This window comes from Mustela nigripes, chromosome 6 (genome assembly GCF_022355385.1).
Source record: "Mustela nigripes isolate SB6536 chromosome 6, MUSNIG.SB6536, whole genome shotgun sequence".
Lineage (NCBI taxonomy): Eukaryota > Metazoa > Chordata > Mammalia > Carnivora > Mustelidae > Mustela > Mustela nigripes.
The window spans coordinates 105,472,965-105,499,011 of NC_081562.1; the positions used below are offsets into that span (position 1 = coordinate 105,472,965).

At 34.9% G+C, this 26,047-nt stretch overlaps 1 protein-coding gene across 13 annotated transcripts in view; it reads left to right on the forward strand.

The window, feature by feature from the left end:
* Window positions 1–26,047, forward strand: part of ERC1 (ELKS/RAB6-interacting/CAST family member 1) — a 552,388-nt gene that overhangs the window by 234,096 nt on the left and 292,245 nt on the right. For 9 of the 13 annotated variants that reach the window (XM_059403881.1, XM_059403878.1, XM_059403882.1 and 6 more), the window contains 2 exons: window positions 1,070–1,205; window positions 21,218–21,349. In XM_059403881.1, the coding sequence (XP_059259864.1) occupies window positions 1,070–1,205; window positions 21,218–21,349 (268 nt within the window). The remainder of the gene's footprint in view (window positions 1–1,069; window positions 1,206–21,217; window positions 21,350–26,047) is intronic. The other 4 variants (XM_059403884.1, XM_059403887.1, XM_059403890.1 and 1 more) reach the window with 1 other exon arrangement.

Sequence of the window (26,047 nt, forward strand, 5' to 3'; positions counted from 1 at the left end):
CAATTACATCATCAATTAATCTATAAAGGAGGCAAGAATATGTAGTGGTGAAAAAGTCTGTTTAAGAAATGGTGTTGGGAAATCTGGAGAGCTATGTGCACTAGGGTGAAAGTGGACCACTTTCTTACACCATACACAAACATAAATTCAAAATTGACTAAAGACCTTGAAAATCCTGGAAGGAGAGCACAGATAGTAATTTCTCTGACATCGGGTGTAACAACATTTTTCTAGATATGTCTCCTGAGGCACGGGAAACAAAAGCAAAAGTAAACTGTTGGGACCACATTAAAATAATAAGCTTCTGCACAGCATAGGAAGCAATCAACAAACAAGAAGAATGCGAGATCTTTGCAAATGACATATCTGATGAAGGTGATAAAGTATATAAAGAACGTATCTGATAAAGTATATAAAGAACTTCTGCAACTCAACATGAAAAAAACAAATAATCCAATTTAAAAAAGGACAGGAGACATGAATGGACATTTCTCCAAGGAAGACGTACAGATTACCAAAAGACACATAAAAGACGGTGAACACCACTCATCATCAGGGAGATTTATTTATTTGACAGAGATCACAAGTAGGCAGAGAGGCAGGCAGAGAGAGAGAGAGAGTGTAGGAAGCAGGCTCCCCACTGAACAGAGAGCCGATGCAGGGCTCGATCCCAGGACCCTGGGATCATGACCTGAGCTGAAGGCAGAGGCTTTAACCCACTGAGCCACCCAGGCGCCCCCAATCTACTCTTTCATAGCACTGATGTTGGTAGCCTTTCCCTGTTTCCAACATAAATCTCTGAATTGATTTCTTCAGACTACCCTTTCTCATGTTTTATGGCTTTGTGCTTCGTAAAGTACGTGCTTAAACTTAGTTTCTGAAATATCATTGTAACCAATTTGCTACCTTTGTTAGGAAATAATTTTGAATTGCTAGAAAAATCTTGCAGCAAGAATTCTTTGTTCATTTTCAGCTGTTACTTAGTGTCAGTGGTATAGATTTGTAAATGAAAATGTTCTTTTCTGTGCATATATATGAAAAGCTTCGTTTTTCTCCCCTTTGTCAATAGGCAGGTGAAAGACCAGAATAAGAAGGTAGCAAATCTGAAGCACAAGGAACAGGTGGAAAAGAAGAAGAGCGCACAGATGCTTGAGGAGGCTCGACGAAGGGAGGACAATCTCAACGACAGTTCCCAGCAACTACAGGTTAGAACACGAGGACAGTCTGAAAGGATTGGGTGAAGAGATTAGATCCATAATTGCATGTTGTTTTCCTCTTCACCTTTATCCTCCTCTTTTTTTCTCTTCGTAACCCTGCTTGCTGCCTTCCTCTGAGACCAACTGTTTAGCAATAAAGGAATGGCTTTAAATAGAAAAGGCAAGTTTTATTCCACAGCTTTGTGAGGACATCCCAGCATAGGAGAAAGTTCACCTTGCTTCAAGTCGATCACATTTAATTGGTAAGTTCAATGTCAGTTTAATGAGTGGGTTCTGTTAAACTTCAGGGTGGTCCATGTTACAGTTTGCCATCTTCCTTCATTAAAGTGCGTTGCTAAACTTGGTTCATGTCTGTTGAGCTTCCCCCTGTGTTTTTCATTCTTCTTTTCCCTTTTTTCCTGCCTTTTCCTTTTTGCCCTCTCCCTCTTTCTTCCCTCCTTTTTAAACATTCAGTGTAGAGAGCATATTTCACAGTCATACAGGATGTATAAACTACAGAGTGATAATTGATGTGTAGACCTAATGATTCACAAATGAGGGTGTAGTGATGATATGAGAAGTGTGTATATGTGCCCAGTACTTGGCCGTAGGCCCTGGTCATTCACGGCTTCTAACCTTTACAGTGATCCAGTGGACAGATGGTTTTGTACACATTTTATAGGTAAGGAAACAGACTCAGAGAAATTGAATTAGTCACCTAAATGCACACAGTTGTCAAAGTGGCTCACCCGTGACTTTAACTGAGACTTTGTGGATCTCTAGCCTATCAGAATGAAGGTTTAAATTTTAGAGAAGAATATCATAAGCTTTGCTAGAAACCTCTGAAACTTCTGCCAAGGCTGCTAAGCCATTGTCACTTCGTTTTTCTCTTTACAACTTTGAATTGGGTATGAGAGACTTTGTCACAGTTGCATTATCATGAAATCTTTACTAGAGAGATTTGGAGGAGTTATTACTGTAGAAGCCATTTTTAGGCTTACAACAAAGTCTATTTCAGACATATTTTTAATTTCTTTTTTCATTTATCTTTTATATAAAATTTATTGATTATAAAGTACATAGTGCTTATAGGAGTAGTATACATTTTCTCAAATGCAGCACCTTTTGATAAAGCAGCATACCAATTTTCCCTCCCTCTTGCCAACAACAGTCAATACTGCCAATTTTCTCTTCCTCCCTGCCAATCTGATGGATGGAAAATATTTAATTTTTGTTTTAATTTATATTTCTCTGATTACCAGTGAGGCTAAGTATTTATTCATGTCTTAAATTGTCATTTGTTAATGTAAATCAGATATTATTCCTCCTCTGTGTTGGCCCTTTCCCCAAGCATTTTTTGGTTCATTTATTCCTGTTAAGGGAACATATAAATATTTATCTACAACTATTTTTAAGTTGTTCTGGGCTTTCACTTTTTACCTATATATTTTTTTAAAGATTTTATTTTTTTGAGAAAGAGAGACAGAACATACACAAGCCAGGAGAAGGGGCAGAGGGAGAGGGAGAAGCAGACTCCCAGCTGAATAGGGAGCCTGATGCTGGGCTCAGTCTCAGGAGCCTGGTATCATGAACTGAGCCGAAAACAGATGCTTAACAACTAAGCCAACCAGGTTCCCTCACCTTTACGCTTGTTTGTTTGTTTGTTTTAAGATCTTATTTATTTATTGAACAGAGATCACGAGTAGGCAGAGAGGCAGGCAAAGAGAGAGGAGGAAGCAGGCTGCCTGCTGAGCAGAGAGCCCCATGAGGGACTGGATCCCAGGATCCTGGGATCATGACCTGAGCCAAAGGCAGAAGCTTTAACCCACTAAGCCACCCAGGCACCCCTTACCTTTACTTTTTCTTTTCTTTCCTTTTTTTTTTTTTTAAAATAAGATTTTATTTATTTATTTATTTGACAGAGAGAGCACATGAGATCACAAGTAGGCAGAGAGGCAGGCAGAGAGAGAGGGGGGAAGCAGACTCCCCGCTGAGCTGAGAGCCCAATGCGGGACTCAGTCCCAGGACCCTGAGATCATGACCTGAGCTGAAGGCAGAAGCTTAACCCACTGAGCCACCCAGGCATCCCTACTTTTTAATTTAAATTATTTTAAGGTATTTTGTGTCATGAGGGTCTTATTTTTCTTCATTGCTAAATTTTACTACGTTATTGATAGGAAATTATTTCATTGCTCACAAGTTTGAATTGGCATCTTTATATTTGATGAAATTATTTAATAGACTATTCCTAGGATTTCTTTCAACCTCATTTGTTGAAGTAGGATCACATTATTTTTAATTACAGAAAATATTTATTTTATAGGACAAGCCCTTATTTATGTTACCTCCTTAACGGTTTCATTTATCTCATGCCCTCTGTCCCTTTAATGTTTTGTTACTTATCTATCTGTGTAAACGGAAAGATGCCCTTTTAATCTTTTGCCGGTTTTTATGTTAACATCAAAGAAGTCTTCACGTGTAATATCCCATTTCCTTTTAGTATAATTTAAGAAGTAAGTCAGATTATTTATTTATATATTACATAGAAAAACTAATTTAGAGTAGATGAATGATTTTTCCAAGGTGTTTCAGTAAGTGATAGCTATAAATTTTATGAGAAATGATAGTTCATAGCTATATACAAGATACACATGGATGTAATTTATTGAAATATAGGGAAAGGGCATAGTATTACAAATAGGATAATTTGCATCTGGTCTCAGCTCTTTTACTAATTTTGCCACTTACTTCTTAACCATTTTATTGCAAATGACAACCTAGTGGTAGCTAGCATTCAGATTGTGATCTCTGAATAGGATTCCCCACTAAAAGAAGCTAGAGATTCTTGGAGAAATGGCTAATCACAGTTTTCATAGGAGTAAAATAGTAGAAAAGCAATTGATTTAAGATTTGTATTAACAGTAGCTCTTAATACCTGAATCTTTTTGTGTTTTAAATTTCTGCATATATATTTGGGCCCATCTATTGATGGTTTTATGAAATAGGAAATGCAAATGGAAGGAATTATTTTAGTATTTCCACTATAGGCATAATAATTCTAGGATTATAATATGTTCTCTATCATGTTAAAAAGTATAGTTAATGTTTTCAACTTTTATGAATAATGACTATTTAATCTTCATCAGATGCCACCTGTCTTCCAAAGATTAATTCTTTTGATCATGTTAATAAGCACATAGTGTGTTTTGTTTGTGAAGATTTGAACCTACTTTAAAACTAGAAGGTTCATTTTCATGTTTTGTTATTCAGTGACTGACTGCCAGCTATGGTAGTTTATTGTGGCTTCAATTTTCCTAGCAGAAATTACAATTTGCCGCAAAGCAGTAGTACTGCTTTTTAAATTTGCCTTTCTTTATTTTGAAAGATAAATATATTTTTAAAAATACATAATAAAACGCATATGCATACACACAGTGTAAATAATACATACAAAGTGATCATCTCAGGAAATGAGAAGATTATTGGTATCCCAGAAGTCACATGTGGATTCCTTCCCAATCATTATTTCCTCCCTTCCTCCAGAGGAAATTATTACTTGGATTTTTATTGCTCTTTGCAACCTGTTTATATATTAAATAAAAAGTATAAGTTAGCTTTACATATTTTTATTTTATATAAATGGAGTCATCAAATTTATTCTTTTGTGACTTATTTTGTTCAATATCATATGTGAGGTTTGTTCTTGATAGTTGTGTGCAATATTTGCACATTTGTCCTTGCTGTACTGTTTTTTTTTTAACTTCAAAATTCTATGTTTTATCTTGAAAGTGTTTTGAAAAGATAACTTCATTTCTTCCCAGTTTTCCATGTTTTGAATATTTAGTTGGAACTTAAAGTATTCCTTTTTGGCAGAGCACGAGTTTGGAAATAAGTTGTTACTTTACTCATTGTCCTTGGCTCAACACATTAAAAATGTTCCAAAAAGATTAAACAGATTCCTTACATATGAAATGAAAATCATACCTGATAATGGAGGGAACTTGGGAATCCTGGAAACTATAAACATAGCCATTGTTTATCATGGCCTTAGTTATGAGTGTCCTTTTTAAGATATGACTGTATACCATTGTATTCTGTTTGTACCTTTGTATTTTGGACTGTTATAACTAAGATATATTAACTAGTCTCAAATTTTTTGGTTTTAGAAGTCCTTTTATACTCTTAAAAATTAGTAAAGTCTCAAACAAGATTTTTTAATGTGGGTTATAATTAGCATATACAGATACAGTTAGCTTATTGACCTGGGTATCCTTCATCTCATTGTATCTGAAGATGCATCTCCAGCAATATAAAATATTCACATAAAAAGTTATTTTCAGTGTTGTTGGTAAGTGTGAACTATTGGACAACCTAACTGCCTATAGATAGAGAGTGCTTGAATCTCCTGTGGTATACCCACACATTGGAGACTTGGCAGCTTTAAAAAAGAGAGGAAGATCTCTAATGAGCTGATACGGAATGACTTCCTGGACATCCCATTAAGTTGAGGAGGGGGAGAAGCACAAAAACCATTTGTTGTATGCTAATCTTTGTATAAGAAAATATACACATATCTGATCTTTTTTTACAAAAGAAAACAGGAAGGGTAAACTAGAAAGTAGAGAGACTAGTAATCTATGGGAGTGTTGGGAAGAAGAATGGAAAGAAGGGGGAAATGGAATTGGGGTGGTACATTTGAAGAGAACCTTCTCTTAGCGTATCTCTGTAGAGAATAGCTCTGACTCTCCAAACCACAGTAATATTTCACATACTCTAAAACCTAAGTAAACAAAACCAATCAGATGCATTGGGGGTAACCAAAAGAGAATACAAACACTAACAAGCAAACTTGTTTTATAAACAAATAATACAAACACCCTCAAAGGGGCAAGGAGGAAGGGAACTAACCTAAGTAGCTTTGGAAAATATTTTCTTGATTGAATGCTATTAAGCTAAATAGAACTGTATATAAATCTTGTAATCTAGTAATGTGTTTCTTACAGACGATAGGCTGGCCATTCTGAAAGTACTTGATATGTGTACTAGAATTCAAATAAATATTGATAATGAGGGCTGAGGTTTTCATTGTTCAAGAATTTATAAATAAGTAAAGTGGGAAGGCTTAAGTGAGCCTTGTGGTGTTAGACTGGAATCAAGAGATATTACTACGAAGTCATGGTATTTAATTTATATGCAGATAGATGTAGAAATATTACTGCTGTGTGTATGTGTATGGGGTTATTATATATGCTTTTATTTCCTAACTATCCATTAAGAGGGCTTAGAAGCAATACGCATACCTAACACCCAGATTTTGTTTGCTGTATACCTTTCTCCAGTGAAGTGGACCAAGGCATCTTGGAGAAGTAGTTGATTTCAGGGCTAGGGCAGGGAAAATAAACAGTGAGCCTGGATAACTTTGTGGTTCCAGAAAATAGGAAAGTGCTCAATAGAAAAATGGGGGCTTGTGGAAAGAACATAGGAGCCAACCTAAAGGAGCATCTGATAGCTAGCTCATGCTAAAACAATTTGAGTTAAAAAAAATGATAATATTTTAATTCATAGTATAAAATAAATATTCATGAGTCCATATTGATAAAAGTAATCAAATGCGAAAGTTAGTGCAGGAGTAAGGATAGCTCTTTTCCAAAGAAGATTTCTAATTAGTAAGTGTAGAAGGAAATAGATTTTAAATAATCACCGTGAAGCAAACACCTCAGTAAGAACTGTTGCAGACAAGATCCACTGATGCTTGTGAAAATTAGTGGGTGAACATTTAAATCATCATAAGACTGGCATAGTTTCAAAATATATTCCCTAAGATATTTACTAATATAAGACTGTAGTGGTTCAGTGAACGGAGCTAGCAGATACCTTAACAAAATGATCAAGGTTAACATTACCAGTAGTCAGATATACTGAGAAAGAGACAGTATCATTTTTGTGTTGCTCTTTCTCCAAAATAAATTATCGTATTCCAGTCATGAGAAAATACCAGGCAAATTCATATTCTGGGACACTTTATAAAATAACTGCAGGGGGCACCTCAGTGGCTCAGTGGGTTAAAGCCTCTGCCTTCGGCTCAGGTCATGATCCCAGGGTCCTGGGATCCAGCCCCGCATTGGGCTCTCTGCTCAGCAGGGAACCTGCTTCCCTTCCACTTTCTCTGCCTGCCTTTCTGCCTGCCTGTGATCTCTGTCTGTCAAATAAATAAATAAAATTTATTTAAAGAATAAATAAATAAATAAATAAATAAATAAAATAACTGTGCAGGATACTTTAAAAAGGTATCAAGGGGGGCGCCTGGGTGGCTCAGTGGGTTAAAGCCTCTGCCTTCAGCTCGGGTCATGATCTCAGGTTCCTGGGATCGAGCCCCACATTGAGCTCTCTGCTCAGCAGAGAGGCCTGCTTCCCCCCACCCTCTCTGCCTCCCTCTCTGCCTACTTGTGATCTCTGTCTGTCAAATAAATAAATAAAAATCTTAAAAAAAAAAAAGGTATCAAGGTATCGAGATCATGAAAGACAAAAACTGAACACTGTTATAGGTGGGTTGGTGGGGACTTAGAAGAAATGTTAAGTAAACAAAATGTGAGATCCTGGATTGAACCCTGAGACAGATAGAGGACATTAGGGAAAAAATGTTGAAATTAGAATAAGGCCTTTAGTTTGGTAAAATGTATTGTACTTTGGTAAAGTATTGTCAGTTTCGTAATTTTGATCATTGTTACCATGGTTATGTAAGCTTTTAACATGAGAAGAGGTTAGGTGGAGAAGTATATGGGAACTGTGTACTAATTTTGCAGCTTCTCTGTATATTTATAATTAGTTCAGAATAAAAAATTTATTTAAAATTGTCATTGACTCTCTTTTCTCAGCAATTTTAATTACCTACTTCACTTTCCCATCCCCTTAAAAGAAATGAGCGATCAATTTCAAAAACCTCTTACCTCCAAGCTTAATGATACAGGATAGATATATTAGGCTTTTTTTGAAATAGTGTTTCTATGTTTGCAATGCAGATGTTATTGTGTTCTATATATTGTTTGATATCCTAAAGGCTTAATTTAATGTAGAATTTAGTTGAACAAGTTGATTGTTCTGAAAATTCGACCCAAACTGTAAAGCCATGATACGATAATATGGCTCTTTTGTTAAAGCTGATGTACTTTGACTAGTCTCTATCCCTCTAAGATATTAAGCTTACTTTTCACTCATTTTCCTTGCTGTCTTTTATTTATTCCATATAAATTCATCAAATGCTTTCTAAGTGTAAAGTTCTATTGCTAGAGTTGGTTATAGTAGTGAAAATTCTTATTTCCTGTCCTTCTGGAGCATATTGTCTTATGGTGAAGACAATACACCATAACGATAAAACTAACCAAGTAATAAATAGAAATTATGGTAAATTAATTTGGGGGACTTGAGTTTAAAAATAATTCTGAACTCCATAAGAATCAGTGATATCATCTAGAGGTAAACTATTAACAGAAGAACATGGAGTTAGAGTTGAGCCCTGAAGGTCCTCAGTAGATAAAGATGGGGTTAGGTGGGAGAAGGTGGTGTTTGAAAGGAAACAAATGAAAAGATCAGTTGAGGTGGGACGGAAAAGGAGACTAAGGCATTTTAGAAGGCAAGAGAGAAGATTGTCTCCAGAGAGGGAGTAAATACTTCTTGCTAATGGTGCTGAGAGGCTGAGAATGAGGACAGCATAGTTGAGTGGTGTGGTCCAGTGTATTCAAAATGGTCAAGAGCAGTGGTGGTCTTGGGTTAAAGTAAATAGATGTCTTCATACCGTATTGACCTTGGTGATAGTTAAATAGTCCTATGTTGATGCAGACACTGCCCCTGAACAATTTTTCTGTCACACACTCACCAAAATTACTGTCCTAAGGTCACAAGGTCTTTGTAATGTCATTCTTGGGTATATACATAACTAATGTTAAGACTTGATTATACGATGGTTAAGGTGTTTTAGTATGATCCATACATATGTTTAAACTATTCTACAATTCCAGTTGATATTCACAAATATAGGACATGAATGATAAAAGCAATGCAGTACATATTCGCAATGAGTCTTTCCTATTATCATGTTTTTTAATTATAGTGCCTCTTCCCTTGATATTCAGCATTTAATTTTGCCGAATTTTGTTTTCCTTACTCAAGATCTTAGCTCTGTGTTAAATTAGTTCTGAGTTGTTTCATTAATGTTTTTTTTTTTTAAAGATTTTATTTATTTATTTGACAGAGAGAAATCACAAGTAGATGGAGAGGCAGGCAGAGAGAGAGAGAGAGAGGGAAGCAGGCTCCCTGCTGAGCAGAGAGCCCGATGCGGGACTCGATCCCAGGACCCTGAGATCATGACCTGAGCCGAAGGCAGCGGCTTAACCCACTGAGCCACCCAGGCGCCCTCATTAATGTTTTTTGTAAGCTGTATTTTACTTTACTTGGCTAAATAAGACTTCAGGATAATCTGTAGTTGTCCTCAGTAAACATTTATTGAGTGCCTATTATGGAATTGTCACTGTGCTGAGTGCTGTGATATGCTGGATATGTTAAAAGGAGTGTTATTGTACAGTTTATGAACTAAAGTAATTGCTGTATAAAAAAACTGAAACTAGGCAAACCCCAACAAGGGCTTCTTTCTTCCTAAATAAACATTATATGAAAGCATAATCTTTGCTGATTTGACTGATGGTGATGTTGCGATTAGAAAAACTCTCTGTTGAAAGCCTGCCCATCTTCTGAGGTTCAGATCAAATGCTCCTCCCTTTTGTGCTCCCTGCCTAAACCCTCACAGTTGGAATTAATCAGGCCCTGTGTTGTAAATCTATTAGACTTTGTTTCTGCTTTGATTTCAGAGCTTATTTTCGCTTACTTTGTATTATATACTAATAATTTGTGTGCTGTTTCTCCCACATATTTGAGTTTGGGAACCAGGTTTTGGTACATTGTACTTAGTCAGTTCTCTCTAAAAGTGTTTATTTATTTCAGTGGCATCAAGAGATGTCCAGAACCCTCCTTGTTCACAGGCATTTTAGCTTGGCCTTTGGAGTCTCCCATCAGCCAAACCTTTATTTCTAACCTAATTTTTAGGTGAGATACTTACTAGCATAGCTACTGTATCCTAGAGAAGCTGATAGTGTTTATGTTTCTTAAGTACGGTTTATTGATTTTCTAATCTATGCTCTTTTTCTTACACAGAATCCTTTCTCTTTGGATTTCCAGTTTTACCACCTAAAGATTCTGGCTTAAAATTAACCTTTGTTGATCATCTCTACATTCTGTTTTGTTATTATTTTATTCCTTGTTCCTCAACCTGTATGTTTAATTGTGCTATATTGTTTCTTACTTTTTAATGTTATAATTATTCCTGTGTGATTTAATCACTTCTCTTCTCGACTAGTTTCTATCTGCCTTAGGTTAAGGGCTATTTAAACATTTCTTTTCAGAAATATTGAAATAATGTTTTAGGTAGGTAACCATCATTAAGTGCAGCTATCATTGTTATAAATAATAAAATATAAAGATTTAGTTACAAATTAAAAATTAAAATTCTTAAAAATTTAATTGAAAAATTAAAAATTTTAAAAAACCTTGTATGATGCTACAACATTTAGCATCCTAGTATTCTCTAAAATTTGATTGGTTACCCTTTAAGGAGTTCTCATATTTTAACAAAGGAAATAATCGGGTTTTTACCTTAAATATTTTTTTTCTTTAAGCAATAACACTCACTTTGTCTTTTGACAAAACTTCGGTTTTAGTCATAATCTAATAAGACAAAGGAGTCTGAAACAGGGAGGGGTGAGAAGCTCCTATCAGTAGTAGTTTAGTGCTTTGTTTTTATTTATAACAAAGTATTTGAATTTAACCTTGAGAGAGGCTACTATCACAGAGATTAATGGGGCTGCTGAAAGAACACTGCAGCTTTTGTGAGTCAGCTCTTCTGAGACCAATGAATATTAAGAATAAAGTTCAAAGAAAGTGAAAACAACAGAAATAGAGATAGGGAAACTTTACATGTATTTAGGCATATTCTCTTTTTAGATGCATTATCGGTGAAACATTTGTGTTTTTCTTTAAAATTTGATTGGATTTGCTCTGTCAAAAATAATTTTTTCATTTTAGCAGGAGATTTTTTTTTTTCCTTTCTGAAATGAAGACTACTTATCTTTGGTTTTCACATTGGCCATGGGGATACTTATTTAAGAAAACCTTTAAAAAAAATTAAGAGTGTCTGATACCTTTCTAGAGATACTATGGGATGCATCATCTGATTAGATACCTCTGATCTATTAACAATGTTCTTGTAAAAATCAATTTTGGTTTCTTAACAGACATTCTCGGCCTCTTTAAATATTTAATCCTGTATTATTTCTTTCTCTTTAATTAATTCTTTTTCTTGGCAAGAAAGTTCTTTTTTCTGTCTAGAGTATGGGCATAGGTGGGGTTTTATGATGTTCTCTGCAAATATTAAGTAGAATTAGGGATTACACTGGTAGAGTATACATACAGATAGCATCCATTTTAACAACCTTTTGCATAGTTGATGGAATTAACTTGAAAATTTGGTTTTCCTGCAGGTGAAGCACCTACTCAAATTGTTGGCATGTGTGTGATTTTTTAAAGCTTTTAGCCCAAACTGTGCTGCTTTTTATCATTTAGAAAAAAGCAAAACAAGTCATAAAATCATTTTAAGGAACTCTACAGTGTTGAAATGGACTCTATAGATACTTTTCTTTGGCCAAAATTCAGTTCTGTTTGATAGCCAGTGAAGGTTAGAAGGAGTGTTTATTGATAATATTCATGTGTAGGTAGCCTACTGAGCTGCTTCCTGCTGTTAAATTAGACCTATTCTATGGAAACCATTAGCCAACACCCTTTTAGCTTATTACAAGAATCCTCTCCCTAAAATAATGAGTAGTTAAAGTTACATCTGGTACTAAAATTCTTACAGGTACTGTGTCCTCACTTCAGTGAAATGAATGGTTTAGTCCTTTCTTTTGTGTTGTTGTGGAAACCCCTCTTTTATATTTGGAAAGTGAAGTCTCCGAGAAGATTCTTTTTATTTTTGAGAGAACAGAAGCAGGTATTATGTATCCCCTTTGCCAAGACCTCAAAGACAAAGGTCATTCTCTTATGGACCACATCAGTTGTTTATTATTTTAAGTAAAAGATTATCTTTGGGTTTTTGGTAAAGGCTTTGAAAATGTATGCTTTTTTTTTTTTAAAGATTTTATTTATTTATTTGACAGAGAGAAATCACAAGTAGATGGAGAGGTAGGCAGAGAGAGAGAGAGAGAGAGAGGGAAGCAGGCTCCCTGCTGAGCAGAGAGCCCGATGCGGGACTCGATCCCAGGACCCTGAGATCATGACCTGAGCCGAAGGCAGCGGCTTAACCCACCGAGCCACCCAGGTGCCCCTGCTTGTTGTTTTTATAAATGTTATTGATCAGAGGAGATGTGTAGTGAGATCAGGCAAAGCCTATGTCCTTGCTCAAGTTTCTGATACCCAGCTCCCAGAATTTTTAAGATAAGAACCTGGCTTGTCTACATGGATATTTGTACAATATGCTCTATAAAAATTATTTTATATGTATATATTTCTGTTTCTTTAATGAAACCCATCTGCTCTTGTTCGACTTTGATTTTTAACTATTAAGGTTGTAACAGAGTTCTCTAAAACAGGGGAGATATTTGAGGGACTTTGGACAGAAGGGGGAAGAAAATATCTTTAAATTTTGACCCCAAGCATTTCTTTAAAATAAAAAGTAGTTGGTGTATAATCAGTTTCTGTCTCTGTTTTAGGCTAGCTTTCTTTTCTTAAAATTGACTTTATCAATGCATCTGGCTTCAATTTTTTCCCCTCAGTAAGCATATGAGTAGTTAGTAATTGAATTCTGACATGTTGAATGATTTAAATGAAATCTTCTGCTATGTGTGTATGCTTGCGGGAAAAGGGAGGAAGAATAAGCAGTGGGGTGGAGAGTAATAAAGAATTACTGTCTCTTTACATTAAGGATAGTGGATAGCAGTTAACATTAATATCTTTCAGAACATGTTAAAGCCTTTTTGGTAAGTGGTGTTTACTCCATAGGAAGTAGCTCTTAATATTAACCCAAAGAAATGACCTCCATAATCATGGCAGAGTTCAAGTTGGATGGGTGAACAGGGGAGGCTGGGTTACCTTGGATAATCTGTGGGAGATCTGCAGTGACTTTCCCTCTGCTACTGACAAAGGGAAAGTTTAATAAGATCTGTCATTATCAAATGATTTCTTTTTAGGTTACTGTAGTATTGAACCTTTTTCCCTTTTAATTTTGATGGTGATATTTGAAGAGAACAAACAATTATTTTTTAACTGCTGCATTGTTTGTTTGTTTTGCCTTCACTGTTCTTATTGAATGTTTGGTTTGAGGGAAAGGCAGTGGAGACTAGAGTCTAACAGCTGCAGTGGTATGTAGTTGATGTTAACAGAGCTAATGCCAAGAAGCAAAGTTCTTGAGTGTCAGTAGTTGTCATATGGGATTTGCTAGAATCCGGTCTTCTTGTTAATGTATGTTAATGTGTCACAGCTTTTGCCCTAATTTCTCGACTAGTAGGAGTCTTCTTATTTAAGGATATGAGGAATTTTTTGGTAGCTTCCCACTTCCTCTGTCCCTTTACCATCCGCCCAGAACTAGTCACACAAACCTCCTGTTTTGAACCCTATACTCTGTAAATGAAGTGGTCTTATTTAACCTTATTTGGTAAGTGTAGTTGGCATAGTAAGTAGGTTTCAGCACCTAATTTAGGTGTAGGAAAACTGGTCTGTGTTAGTTTTGATGAGTGCAAACATAATTTGTAGCAGTTGAAGTAAAATTCTAAAGATACTGCTTTCATTTTAGGTGATAAGAACTATTTAAAATGGTGAAGCATGTTCCTTTCCTGTCTACAGATAGATTTTAAGTGAGTTACAGTACATGTCTAAATTTTGGGTTGCCTAAATTGGTTAAACAGAGTGAAATTCCAAGTTACAGTAGGTGAATGAAATTCAAATTTCTTTCTCTATCTAGTTTTTGCCCACCCCATCCAATGCTGCCAATTTTATATTCTTCTAAATAATGAGGGCTAGAAAATTGGATAGCTCCAAACAGTACAAATAATTCACCTCTTTGTAATTTTGAATTAGACTTGGTTTTTGCTAAATTTTATGAATTTTTTTTTGCCTCTCAAGAGTAAAATCAATTTTAATGAAAATTCATAAAGGAACAATTTAAGGAGGGTCTTTAGTCAGTGGGGGCCAACAAGACCAGGAATACTTCATTCTCATAATTACCTTAAAAATGGGTTTATTCCTCAAAGAGCATCACTAAAATATGAAGACTGAATTTATTAAATAACTTCTATTATATATAGCTCTTTAAACATCTACCAAGTAATTTTTTTTAGTTGACCTCTGATTGATTGGTATATCATTGAGTATTCTTAGTACTGAACCACTAACAAATTGAATTGGAATCCTCATCATTTTTACCTTAATCATAAGAAAATATTTCATTAGAACACAATCCAATTGCAAGTTTTATTCTGAATAATTTGTGACAAAAGGCATATTTTGCTCATCTTATATCCAGTGGATATCCCAATTTTGTGTAGTATCTTTAATCTCTGCCTTTTACATTTTAGGTAATCTAGTGTAATTCGGTTCCATTTCAATATAACCTCATAAAAAATGTTCTTTCTGGTAAAGACCCTGTTATCCTAACAGGTATTTTTCTGTCAGGCGCAGTTGTGATAATCACTGTTTTCATGCCCCATTGCTTTGTTGATAATTTAGTTTTCTTATGCTGGAAGTATACTCTAGCATACTACGATAATCATCTTCGAAGATGGCCCCAGATCATCCTTACCTCCTGGTGTTCAAGCCCTTGTGTAGTTCTCTCCCACATTGTATCAGGATTAGTCTGTGACCAATAGAAAACATCAGAAGTAGAAGTATGTAACTTCTGAAGCTAGATCATAAAAGATACTGCTGCGTCTGTCTTGTTTTTTTGGGTCACTTGCTATGAGGAAAGCCAGGCGCCATATCATAATGACACTCAAGTAGCCCTGTGGAGAAGAAAAGAGGCCCCTTGCCAATAGCTATCACCAACTTGCCAGCCATGTAAGTGGAAACAGGACCAAATCCTGACTGACATATTGACTGTGACCCCACAAGAGACCCTGAAACCAGAACTGTTTGGCTAAGCTGTTTTTGAGTTTTGGACCTACAGAAGCTGTGCATGATAAAAAAAAAATGTTCACTGTTATTTTAAGCTGCTACATTTTTAGGCAATTTGTGATATAACAGTAAACAACTAATACAGGTACTTTATATCCTATGTATTAAAGTGATATGCCATATATTGAATTTTTTTCCTTGAAATCCAGTTTGTTTTTCTCTGTTGGGAGAAAGTTAATGCTATTTGAATTTGTTTTATTAATGTTACCAATGCAGTACCTTTCAGTGCTTTAGATTGTTAGAATTTTAGGCAGTTTGTCATAAGGATTCTTACCTATGTAACTCGTATTTCTATGTTAATGGGCTCTGAGCTAAGGAAAGAGATGAACTTATTTTCTTTTAAAACTTTTATTTATTTGACAGAGCAAGAGAGCACAAGCAGGGGGAATGGGAGAGGGAGAAGCAGGCTCCCCACTGAGCAGGGAACCCAATGCAAGGGTCAATTTCAGGATCCCAGGATCATGACCCAAGTTAAAGCAAATACTTGACTGACTGAGCTACCCATGCACCCCAAGAGATGTATTTATAACATGTGTTCTAGTTATTGCTGTGTTGTCCAGCAAAAATAGAAATGTGGGTACATATATAATTTTGAATTTTCTAATGGCTTCATTTAAAAAACTAAAAGGAAACTTAATAATTTTAATAATGTTCTTTATTGAATTCAGTATATCCAAAATATTATCATTGCAACATATAATCAATGTGAGGATTATCACGTGACTTTTTTGGTACTGTCTTCAAAATTTATTGTGTATTTATGGCACATCTCATTATTTGTGTTGTCTAATACAGTAACCACATGTGGCTGTATTAGACAACACAAATAATGTATTTGCTGTAACTGTATTAGACAACTCAAATAATGCATTTGCTGAAGATTTTATTGCAGGCTAAAGCAGCAAGTCTTAGAATGGCAGGACTACCTCATGATTTATCTTAAAGACTGGTGTTTGTGGGCTTTTTAAAAGAGAAAATAGAATTAAATGTGTATAGCATATAGTCAGAGCCTTAGGATGTATCTGGTATAATCACTGTCACTATCTGAGCGACCAAGAAGCACTTCCCAGGAGTTTTTTCACATCCCCTTACTTCCTCCAGCCTTGTGTTAACAAAAGCAGAAGGAACTCCTTTGTGTTTTGCAGTTTCTGAAAGTGCTATACCTTACTGACATTTTATTGGCTTACACATATTTGGAGAAGTGGGTGATAACTGTCGCTTTTTCTACTTAAAGTTTAGGCGTTGAATAGAGATTTTTCTCTTTGTTCAAACCAAAATACACCGTTAAGTGTAGTGTAAATGAACAGTTCTGTCACTAGAATTTTGTGTCAAACTCTATCACCAAAATCTACTCAACTACTGTTTTCATAAGTATTAAAAAAAGAAGAAGAAGAAGAAGAAGAAGAAGAAGAAGAGGAGGAGGAGGAAGAAGAAACTATTTGCACAGAAAGGGGGATGGGAACAATTTTCAAAGCTCTTGGCTTGGTGCTGTGTCTTACACATATGCTATTGGTATATTTATGCATTAGGTATTTTCAGAATAATAGCAGAACTTACTGCAATATTTTATCTCTTTAAAAAAAGTTCTTATTTAGAATATTCCATGGTTACCTAAAGACTGGAAAAGAATTTGTCATAATTTTGACCTGCTATGCAAATTATTTGCATGACGAAATTCAACTTTTGAACAAAAAACTGAGGAAGAGAGTGACTTGAAATTCATATATTCTTTTCACCATTGGCACTGTCTTGAGATACATTTGCCCAGTCTTTTCTCTTTCCAGTAAATAGACCATATGTTTAGAGTATCCATACCTGAAATAGTCACCACATTTTTAACTATTTACAGAAATTCAGTATTCTTATTTATTTGCGTTATCTGCTTTTCTTTCTCAACATTTTAAAATTCGATTTTGAATTTTTTTCTAACAGTGCTTATTTATATAATTTACAAAGTGACATAATACTGCATCGCTTATAAAAGTGATAGTCCTCTAACTCATTCTTGTCTAACCTAGATTCCTACTCCCCTGAGACAAGCATGCTTTCACCCCTTTTTCTTATTTCTAATACTGTTTAACACTTCCACCTCTCCAAATGACATTTTTTGACTGTTGTCTTCTTATTTGGACATTAATTATATACTGACTTCTTACTATGAATGATGAGGAATTAGCCTTTCTAAGCAAGTCACCACACATACATACTTCCCTCTTTCCGTCTTTCTTTTCTTTTTCTTTTTTTTTTTTAATTTGAGAGAGAGGCAGTGAGAGAGAACATGAGCGAGGAGGTGGTCAGAGAGAGAAGCAGACTCCCTGTGGAGCTGGGAGCCCGATGCGGGACTCGATCCCGGGACTCCAGGATCATGACCTGAGCCGAAGGCAGTCGTCCAACCAACTGAGCCACCCAGGTGTCCCCCGTCTTTCTAATATAAGTTTTACATTATTCTGTCTCAGTCACATAGTATATTATGATTACATTTCCTTTACTGTACTTTTAGTTTTTCCTGATGGTAATAATAGCATTGGGTTTTTTAATTTGTTTTATTATTTATTTGTATACATATCTCCAGTTTATTCCCAAATTCTTTTCTCCTACTATAACATTCCTCTCAATGTTGCTAATTACAGAATTCATAAACCCTTACTTATTAACCTCATAATCAGTTCATCCACTGTTTTTTCTTGGAAATATCTTTCCTTCGGTTTCTATCCTCTCCTGTGAATTCTCTTTATTCTCTAGGCTTCTGGTTACCCTGAGGTTCCCTTCACTACTCATTTATGGTAGATATCCTTTTTTTGGGGTCCCATGTCTTCCTCTTTCTAGGTTGACTTCTTAAGTTTGATGGACCACATCCCTAGTAGCTTTCTGAGAGAGTCTGTGATTTTAAGATTTTGATTTTGCATTTTTCCCTTACATTTGATTGATAGTTTGGATATAGAATTCTAGATCAGAAAGCATCTTTCCTTCAGAGTTTTGAAGGCATTACTTCAGTTGTCTTCTGATTCTTTGTTTTACATAAAAAATTCCAGTGATTTCCAATTTTTTATTCTTTGTGGACAATCATTTTTGGCCTTTCTAAAACTTAAAAATCTTTTCTCTAGTATTCTAAACTTAAAAAAAAAAAAGGTAGAATACCCATATTATAGTCTAAGTATAATAAATGTATTTAATCTTCAGTGAAAGTGTAAGAAAAAGGAAGGCTCATTATAAATATGATCTAGCAGTGTGCTTAGGACCTCAGTATTTGTAGAACTAAATGATTCTATTCATTCCTGGCATTGGCTCAATATTTTATTAAATAAAAAAGATTCAAGGTGTGTAATTCAGTACAAAGAAAACTTCCTTGGTTTACCTTAGCAGGTATCTATTAAGATTTTGAAAATAAGACTGGAGCCACATTTTACTCACTAGATGGATTAAGTAGTTATAGACTTTGTTGGTCTTGGTGTTGAATGTGATGAGAATATTCGCTGTCTTCATTCTTTTGTTACTACCCTGGTTTAATACAGCTTTCTTGGACTGCATGGTTCCATATGTTATTTTACATTGATTTCAAATTGTATTGTAAGTTATGTAATTTACAGTATTTCATAAATAATATTTTAACAGTTTTCTGATTTTTATTTGTGGTATTTCTTTTGTTCTTTGTCCTTATTATGGACACGGATTTTGAGCCATCTTTACCATTAAGTCCAGAAAGTTTTCTTAAATAAATGGCCTTGTACACAGAGCTCATCGGATAGACTTTAATTTTTGTACTGGTTTTGATGAAACTTTCAGTATGAAAACTGATTTTCTGGATTATGACAGATTACTAAATATCCTCTCTCTAAAAAAAGTTTTACTGATAAAGCCACAAGGACAAGGCTATTTTTCAGCCAGTGCAGAAAAGCAGATAATCCTGTTTGTTTGAAATAGGTTCTGGGAAGTCATCTGGGATAAGTTTTTCAGCCTCAGTTTAGGTTAGAATAACAGAAGCCTCTCAGGAGATCTCTCAAAGACAGTGTTAAGAGTAAAGAATATCACATACTGGACAAAAACATAATAATATTGTGTTATTCAGAACCAGTTGTTAATGGGAAGCATTTGTGTTTCTTTTTGCTTATAGCAATCTGTAATTCAGAATCCCATGTTACTACAAATAAAGTTATTCATTAGAATTTTTGAGAGGACTAAATTCACTGACAATTGCATCTGTCTCTTTCCACATAATCCTTCTGTTACATTTCATATTCTTTGAATCAAAAGGAACTATGTTGGACTTTGTTTCTATTGTCCTTCTCTGCTTGGCATTGTTTTAGAAATGTTCCACAGTAACTTCAGCAGTTTTGGAAGCTGCACTTTGCTGCTCACAGCAGGCCACCTGGAAGCATTAAGATTTCAAGAAAAAACATTTTTTGATATAGCTAAACTGCCCTTATAAGAGAACCTTACTTTTGGGGCTAAATCAGGTTATTTTATAACATTTTCTCCTAGAAAAATGAACACTTAACAAATGAAAGTGCCATACATTACTGAAATGTGAATATTTTTTAATCTCATTTTTTTTAGTTGAGAAAAAAGAGAACAAAAGTTTTATCAACTTTTGATTATGAAAGATGTTAAATAGTAAGATATTCTTTCAGTGCTAGGAGAAAAGTCTGATTTACCTTTGACAGATTTCCAGTTCTGGATTTCTGAAGACAAGGTTGTTAGAAAGGACTTTCTGTGCCTTACACTTAAAAAGTGAACTACAGTCTAATTAAATGAGAGTTGCATAGATGAATGACAAAATCCTGTGATATCTTTTACTGATACGAGTATTCTGAAAGTTGGAGAGTGTTTCAGCAACTCTTGTTCTTTTGTTTTTAATTTAATTGTATTAGTAAAAGATAGCACTTTGGAATCTTTCGGTTCTAGAAAAATTTCAAGAGAAAATGCTTAATAATAACCTGATGCATCTAATTCTTAATACTGCTTGAACTCTGCTTCATTTACCCTTTTTATTTTAAGACCTTTCCTTTCTTACATGTTCTTACATGTTCAAAATCTGTAGGATTTTGTCTTTCTTTTAGGAATCCATATTTGCCTTCCCAGGAGTTAATTTTTAAACTTATTTAGAATATCAAGGTTAGTGGGAATTGGTTGGCTAACTAAATTACTCACCCTCAGCCTGATCACTTATATCCAGTGACCATTTTTAGTTTTCTCTAGGAGATTAAGAGAAACCTTTGATGTCTTAAAATCATTAGGAAACTACTTTCTTTTTCATTTATTTTTTTTTCTTAATTTTGCTGACAGTTGTCTGTGTGAAGAATATAATCTGAAAAATCATGCTATTTAACTTTCTCATCAAGGCTGAACTTTGTAGGGAGAGAATGTTTTGATATTAAGTCTTATTACTTAGGCTTCATCAAAGCTGGCTGAAAGCCCAGTTTAGAAAGTAATTCAGAAACAGCTTTGTGTTTTTAAGTAATCAAGCCCTTGCTGCCTATGCTGTTTAACACAGTTTTAGTCTCTCTGTTTACAGAGAACAAATCCGTCACTAATTTCTCTTGCTTAACTAACTTGACCTTTTGCTCTTAATAATATACTTCAACCTCCTACAATACTTCTTTTCTTCCCTTGTTCTTGCTTTGTGAAGATATCTTTCTGGCTTGGATTTACTTCTGGAGGGAAGGATATTTAATAAGCAAATAGTCCTTTCTTGATAAATAGTCTCTCCTTGGGTTAACTAATTAGTCTACTTCACCTAGTCTTCCATCGTTTTCCAGGACAGTCTCCGTAAGAAGGATGACAGGATTGAAGAGCTGGAAGAAGCACTAAGAGAAAGTGTACAGATAACTGCAGAGCGAGAAATGGTGCTGGCACAAGAGGAGTCAGCCAGGACCAGTGCTGAAAAACAGGTCTGCAATTTCATACAGTTACTGGCAATGCTGCTGGTTAAACACAAGGTAAAAGCCAACCAGTATAGTATAGGTCAACTGTACATATGTTCAGAGGATTTCGAAAGCACTTCATCAGGTGTAAGTACTTAAACCTAAAAAAGAATTGAAATAAGAGAATTGCATAAGAACGAATTGAAATAAAAGAATTGTGTAAGAACGACTCATGTTAAGAGTCAATGCATTAATAAATTGGGGCTTATTTCACATATATGGGTGTGGTATATGCTCTTGTATCTGGTGAGATGGAATGGAATTTGTCTGTTGTGAGACTGGTCACAATCCTGATTTTAAATTGAATGGGAAAGCACATTTCTGAGTTAAAATGTTAAATTTAAATAACAGTTTATTTTATACCCTGCCTTGTTCAAAAGAACAGTTAAAGTTATCACAAGATATTGACAAGGTTAGTAGCAAGTATGAAGGACATAGTTATCATGGGACTTGAGAGCCCCAGAGCAGCATGTCTCAGCCCTGAAGTGACTTGCTAAAGACTTCTGCTGCTGTGTGTGTGGTGTTTGCTTTATATAGTTTTTACGTCTTTTAGATCCCTGTACACTTGCTTTTGACTTTTTGTTAGGATGGATAAGTAAAATTGGGAAATGTGAATGGAAGAAATGGTTCTAACAAGAGAAGGCTCTGATCTCAGTTCCTAGTGTGAGTGTGATTGGAGGTTTTGAATGTCCCTTAGAGATTCATGGCATGTAATTTTTTGTTATTGTTTCCTTTCCATTTCTTTGTTGGAGAACTATATGTGCTAAAAAGGTAAAAAATTCAATGAGAGGGTAACCTGAATCTTTTGGGGAACCCCCATGATGAGCCCCCTGTGGTCTTGTGAGTTAAGGTAGTTGCACAGCAAGGAAGTAGGGTACATTTTCAAAGGAGACATGATGTAGTGTGTGCCATAAGGGAGTCCCTTCATAACTGTGTTAGGATGAGGATATGCTTTCTTTAGTGCTAAATATAGAAAGAAAGACAAACTGATAATTTTTAGTCAGACTGAAGAAAAATGGAACTTTTCACAGTCTCTCAGTGCCCTGTTCCTACATAAATGCCTTATTCACTTCTAATTTGAGTATTTCCGGAAATAGAGTGAAATAGAGCTTAGGTAGTAGAGAGCTTCAGAGAAGGGATGGGGACAGTCATTGATCCAGGGTGAAGAGGGATTTTCTTTTATCTTGATTTACCTTTTTTATATTCTTACCTTTATTTTCAAAATGTCCCTATTTTTTTTATTTTTCTTTAAAGATTTTTTCTGCTTGGGGATCGTTATTTAGTGACAGGTCTTACATATCATGTAGAAATGTTGGCCATTGATGATTATACATCATGTCATTATGGCATATAAATTGCTAGTATGCTTTTTAATTTTAAAATGTCTTCTTGTGTGAACTAGTTATAATTTGCTTTTTGGGGGGTTGATTTTTATATATTTATGCATTTATGGAATATTTAAAACAGACTTATTTTAGATCAGGTTTTTTTGTTTTGTTTTGTTTTGGTTTATAGTTTACAGAAAAGTTGAGCAGAAAGTACATGGAATTCCCATCTTTTCCTTCTTCCTCCTCAGTTTTCCCTATTGTTAACATCTAGCATTGGTGTGATAGATTTATTAGAATTGATGAGCCAGTATTGATACATTATTAACTGGTCCATAGCTTAAATTTTGGTCTGCTCTTCATCTCCTACAGTTCTGAGGGTTTTGCCAAATGTCTGATGTCATATATTCACTGTAACAGTATCATGCAGAATAGTTTAATTGCCCCAAAGATCCTCTGTGCTCCACTTGTTTGTCTTTCCTCCATCTCCCCAATCCTTATCTTTTTCCTGTCTCCATAGTTTTTCCTTTTCTAGAATGTCATATAGGTGGAATAACAGTATGTAGTCTTTTCTAACTGAGTTTTTCCATTTAGCCTTGCACATGGTTCTTCCAGGTCTTTTGGTGGCCTGATAACTCCTTTTGTTTTACTTCTGAGTAATTTTCCATTGTATAGACATGCCACAATTTGTCCCTTCACCTGTTGAAGAACATCTTGATTACTCCCAATGTTTGGCAATTATGGATAAAGGTTCTGTGAACATTTATGTGTAGGACATAAATTATCAACTCCTTTAGGTAAATACCTGGGAATTACTGGATTTTTTGATAAGACTATAGTTAGCTTTGTAAGGAACTGTGAAACTGTCTTCCAAAGTGGCTATATGTAATTTGCTTTTAATTGCATGCTTTTTCTTTTTCTCTTTCCTGTTTATCTTTTTTCACCATTCTGCTACTCACTGCCTTTCTGAAGCTGTTGAATGAAATATTGCATGAGACCAGTCATTTGGGCTCTAGGTGGTTTAAGGTATGAAGAAGCTGTTTTCATGTTTGTATTTCTGAGGCCGTGTAACCTTCTGCTGTCATCTTCTGTTCTTTTTATCTTTTTCCATCCTTTAACTCCACTGTTAATTTTAATGATACATATTAATTGTATATAATACCAAGGTACTCTACAGATACTTATTTTGAAATATCTTAAATGGGTAAAGCTTTTTTTGGCTGGGGATTTTATTCTTATTATCTATTCAGGTTCAGAAATTATCTATCTCTTATCTAAATTTAGCCTCTGAGAAGAAATAACTCCCTGTGATAGAAGGAGGATATCTATATCTCTTGATTTCTTGAAGAGCAAAGCAAAATTGTTTGGGAATAATTTCTTTTAACTAAAATAAAATACAGAGCCTTTTAAAGTTTGAGAGGGGAAAACTCACAAAAGAAAAAAATTTCTTCTTATAGGATCCCCTTATAGTTTCTTTATTCCCAATACTACATGCTGCTCCATATTGAGCCCATGCCCCAAATGAGAAATTGTGTAATGATCCCATGAAGTAAGATGTCCTAAAGCCTGTGTTGTCAAATGCAGAGATGAAAGTAAATAATCCCATGAGGGCAGTCCCAGGGGCTCTGTTTACTTTAGCTTTGTGCTTTTCTACATGGATTTTCTTCTTCTGAAACTTACCTCTGCTCAAGTTTTAGCAGGTTTTGTGTTTTGTTGAACGTGAGAGTTCATTTTCTTAAAATGAGACTAGAGTAGAATCTGTTCTCTAAAGTCTCAGGATTCTGAGGAGGTAGGGAGCAGCGTCTGTAGTTCAGCAGTGCTGCTATCAACTTAAATTTAAATGCAGTACGTGCATGGAGTACTGGGTGTTATCCGCAAACATGAATCATGGAACACTACATCAAAAACTAATGATGTACTGTATGGTGACTAACAAAATAAAAAAATTTAAAAATTAAAAAAAAAAACCTTAAATTTTTGAAATGCTTTTTTTTTCTTTTACTTAAAAAGAATGGTTTAAATATCTTCGCTAAGAGTAAGTTTATTTTTTGAAGAACCTTTTTGCCAACTATATTGCTAACTAAAGTTTTGAAAAATGCTTCTCAAGTAATATGGTATTTTTTTGTGGCTCAGTAAGCTGGGTTTCTGTCTGTTCCTGAAGAGTATTTCTTTTTTTGAGCAGTGATAAAGATATATCCTCTCAGTATAACTGAAATTTGCACATGAATTCTAACTTTTATTTTTATATAAAAGCTCATTTTTAATAGTGTTACTCATTTTTTAAATTGCCATTTTTGATGATATTTGGCTTGAATGTTAAATATAAATTTTGACCTAGAAGATAGTAAGGTTTTACCTATGATTTGCAAGTAGTTATGGAACAATGAGCATTTTTTTAGGGTTATATCCTCAACCCCCTCCCACATCTGTATTTTAAATATTGTGCATTCCAATAATTAAAATCACTTGAATAGCAAAAATGGCAATCTGATTAAACGGCATATTATAGCTTAACAGGACATGTTGGACCCACTTGATTTTTTATTCTGAATCTCACAGAATACCCAGCTGCTTCTTTTAGTGTTTAACTTCTTTTCCTTCCCTTGGCCTTCACTGCCAGTAGTTCTTGATTCTTTATTGTGAAAAGGGGCAGTAGAGTCACTTAAATTTGATCCAGTCTCTTTGCATCTTACAAAATTAAATAGCTAAAAAGAAGTAAAATAAGAAGGCAGTGCTAATGGCATGTATGGTGCATATTGGTGGCACATGCTTCATTATGATTCGCTTGTTTGCTTCTCGGTTCCGTTTTTACTTTTGAAGGCAGTGGATTTTTTTCTTGTGTTTCTATCTTCTTCAGTTTCACCTTAATCAAATTTCTGATCCTCAGCCATGTCTGGTTTTTAGACACAGTCGTGGAGGAAATGGAGCGAGGTGCAGGAGTGAGTGGGGTCCAGACTGCAACTGGCAACTGCCAGGTGTCCCATTTTTTTTCCTTCTTAAAGATTCATTAAATTCTCTATTGGCTGCGAATCAATTCCATCAGTTTTATAGCATTTATCACCATGATACCCAAATACTTTCTAAACAGAACAAGTTACCACTACTGAAGCATCACTAGTAACTGGGTAGCCTGTAGAAGATGATGTGTGCTAATAAAACTATAGTTGTACTCTCCAGTACTTCCCATTGCCTTCTTACTTTTAGCTGTTCCCAGAGTTGACAGTTTATTCTTTGGCCATATAATCATAGTCCTGTACTGGTCTGAACATTTGTAGTAAGCTATATTTCTCATTTTTTTAATTAAATGGCAGTAATGCTCAGAAAATAAAATAATGATCCT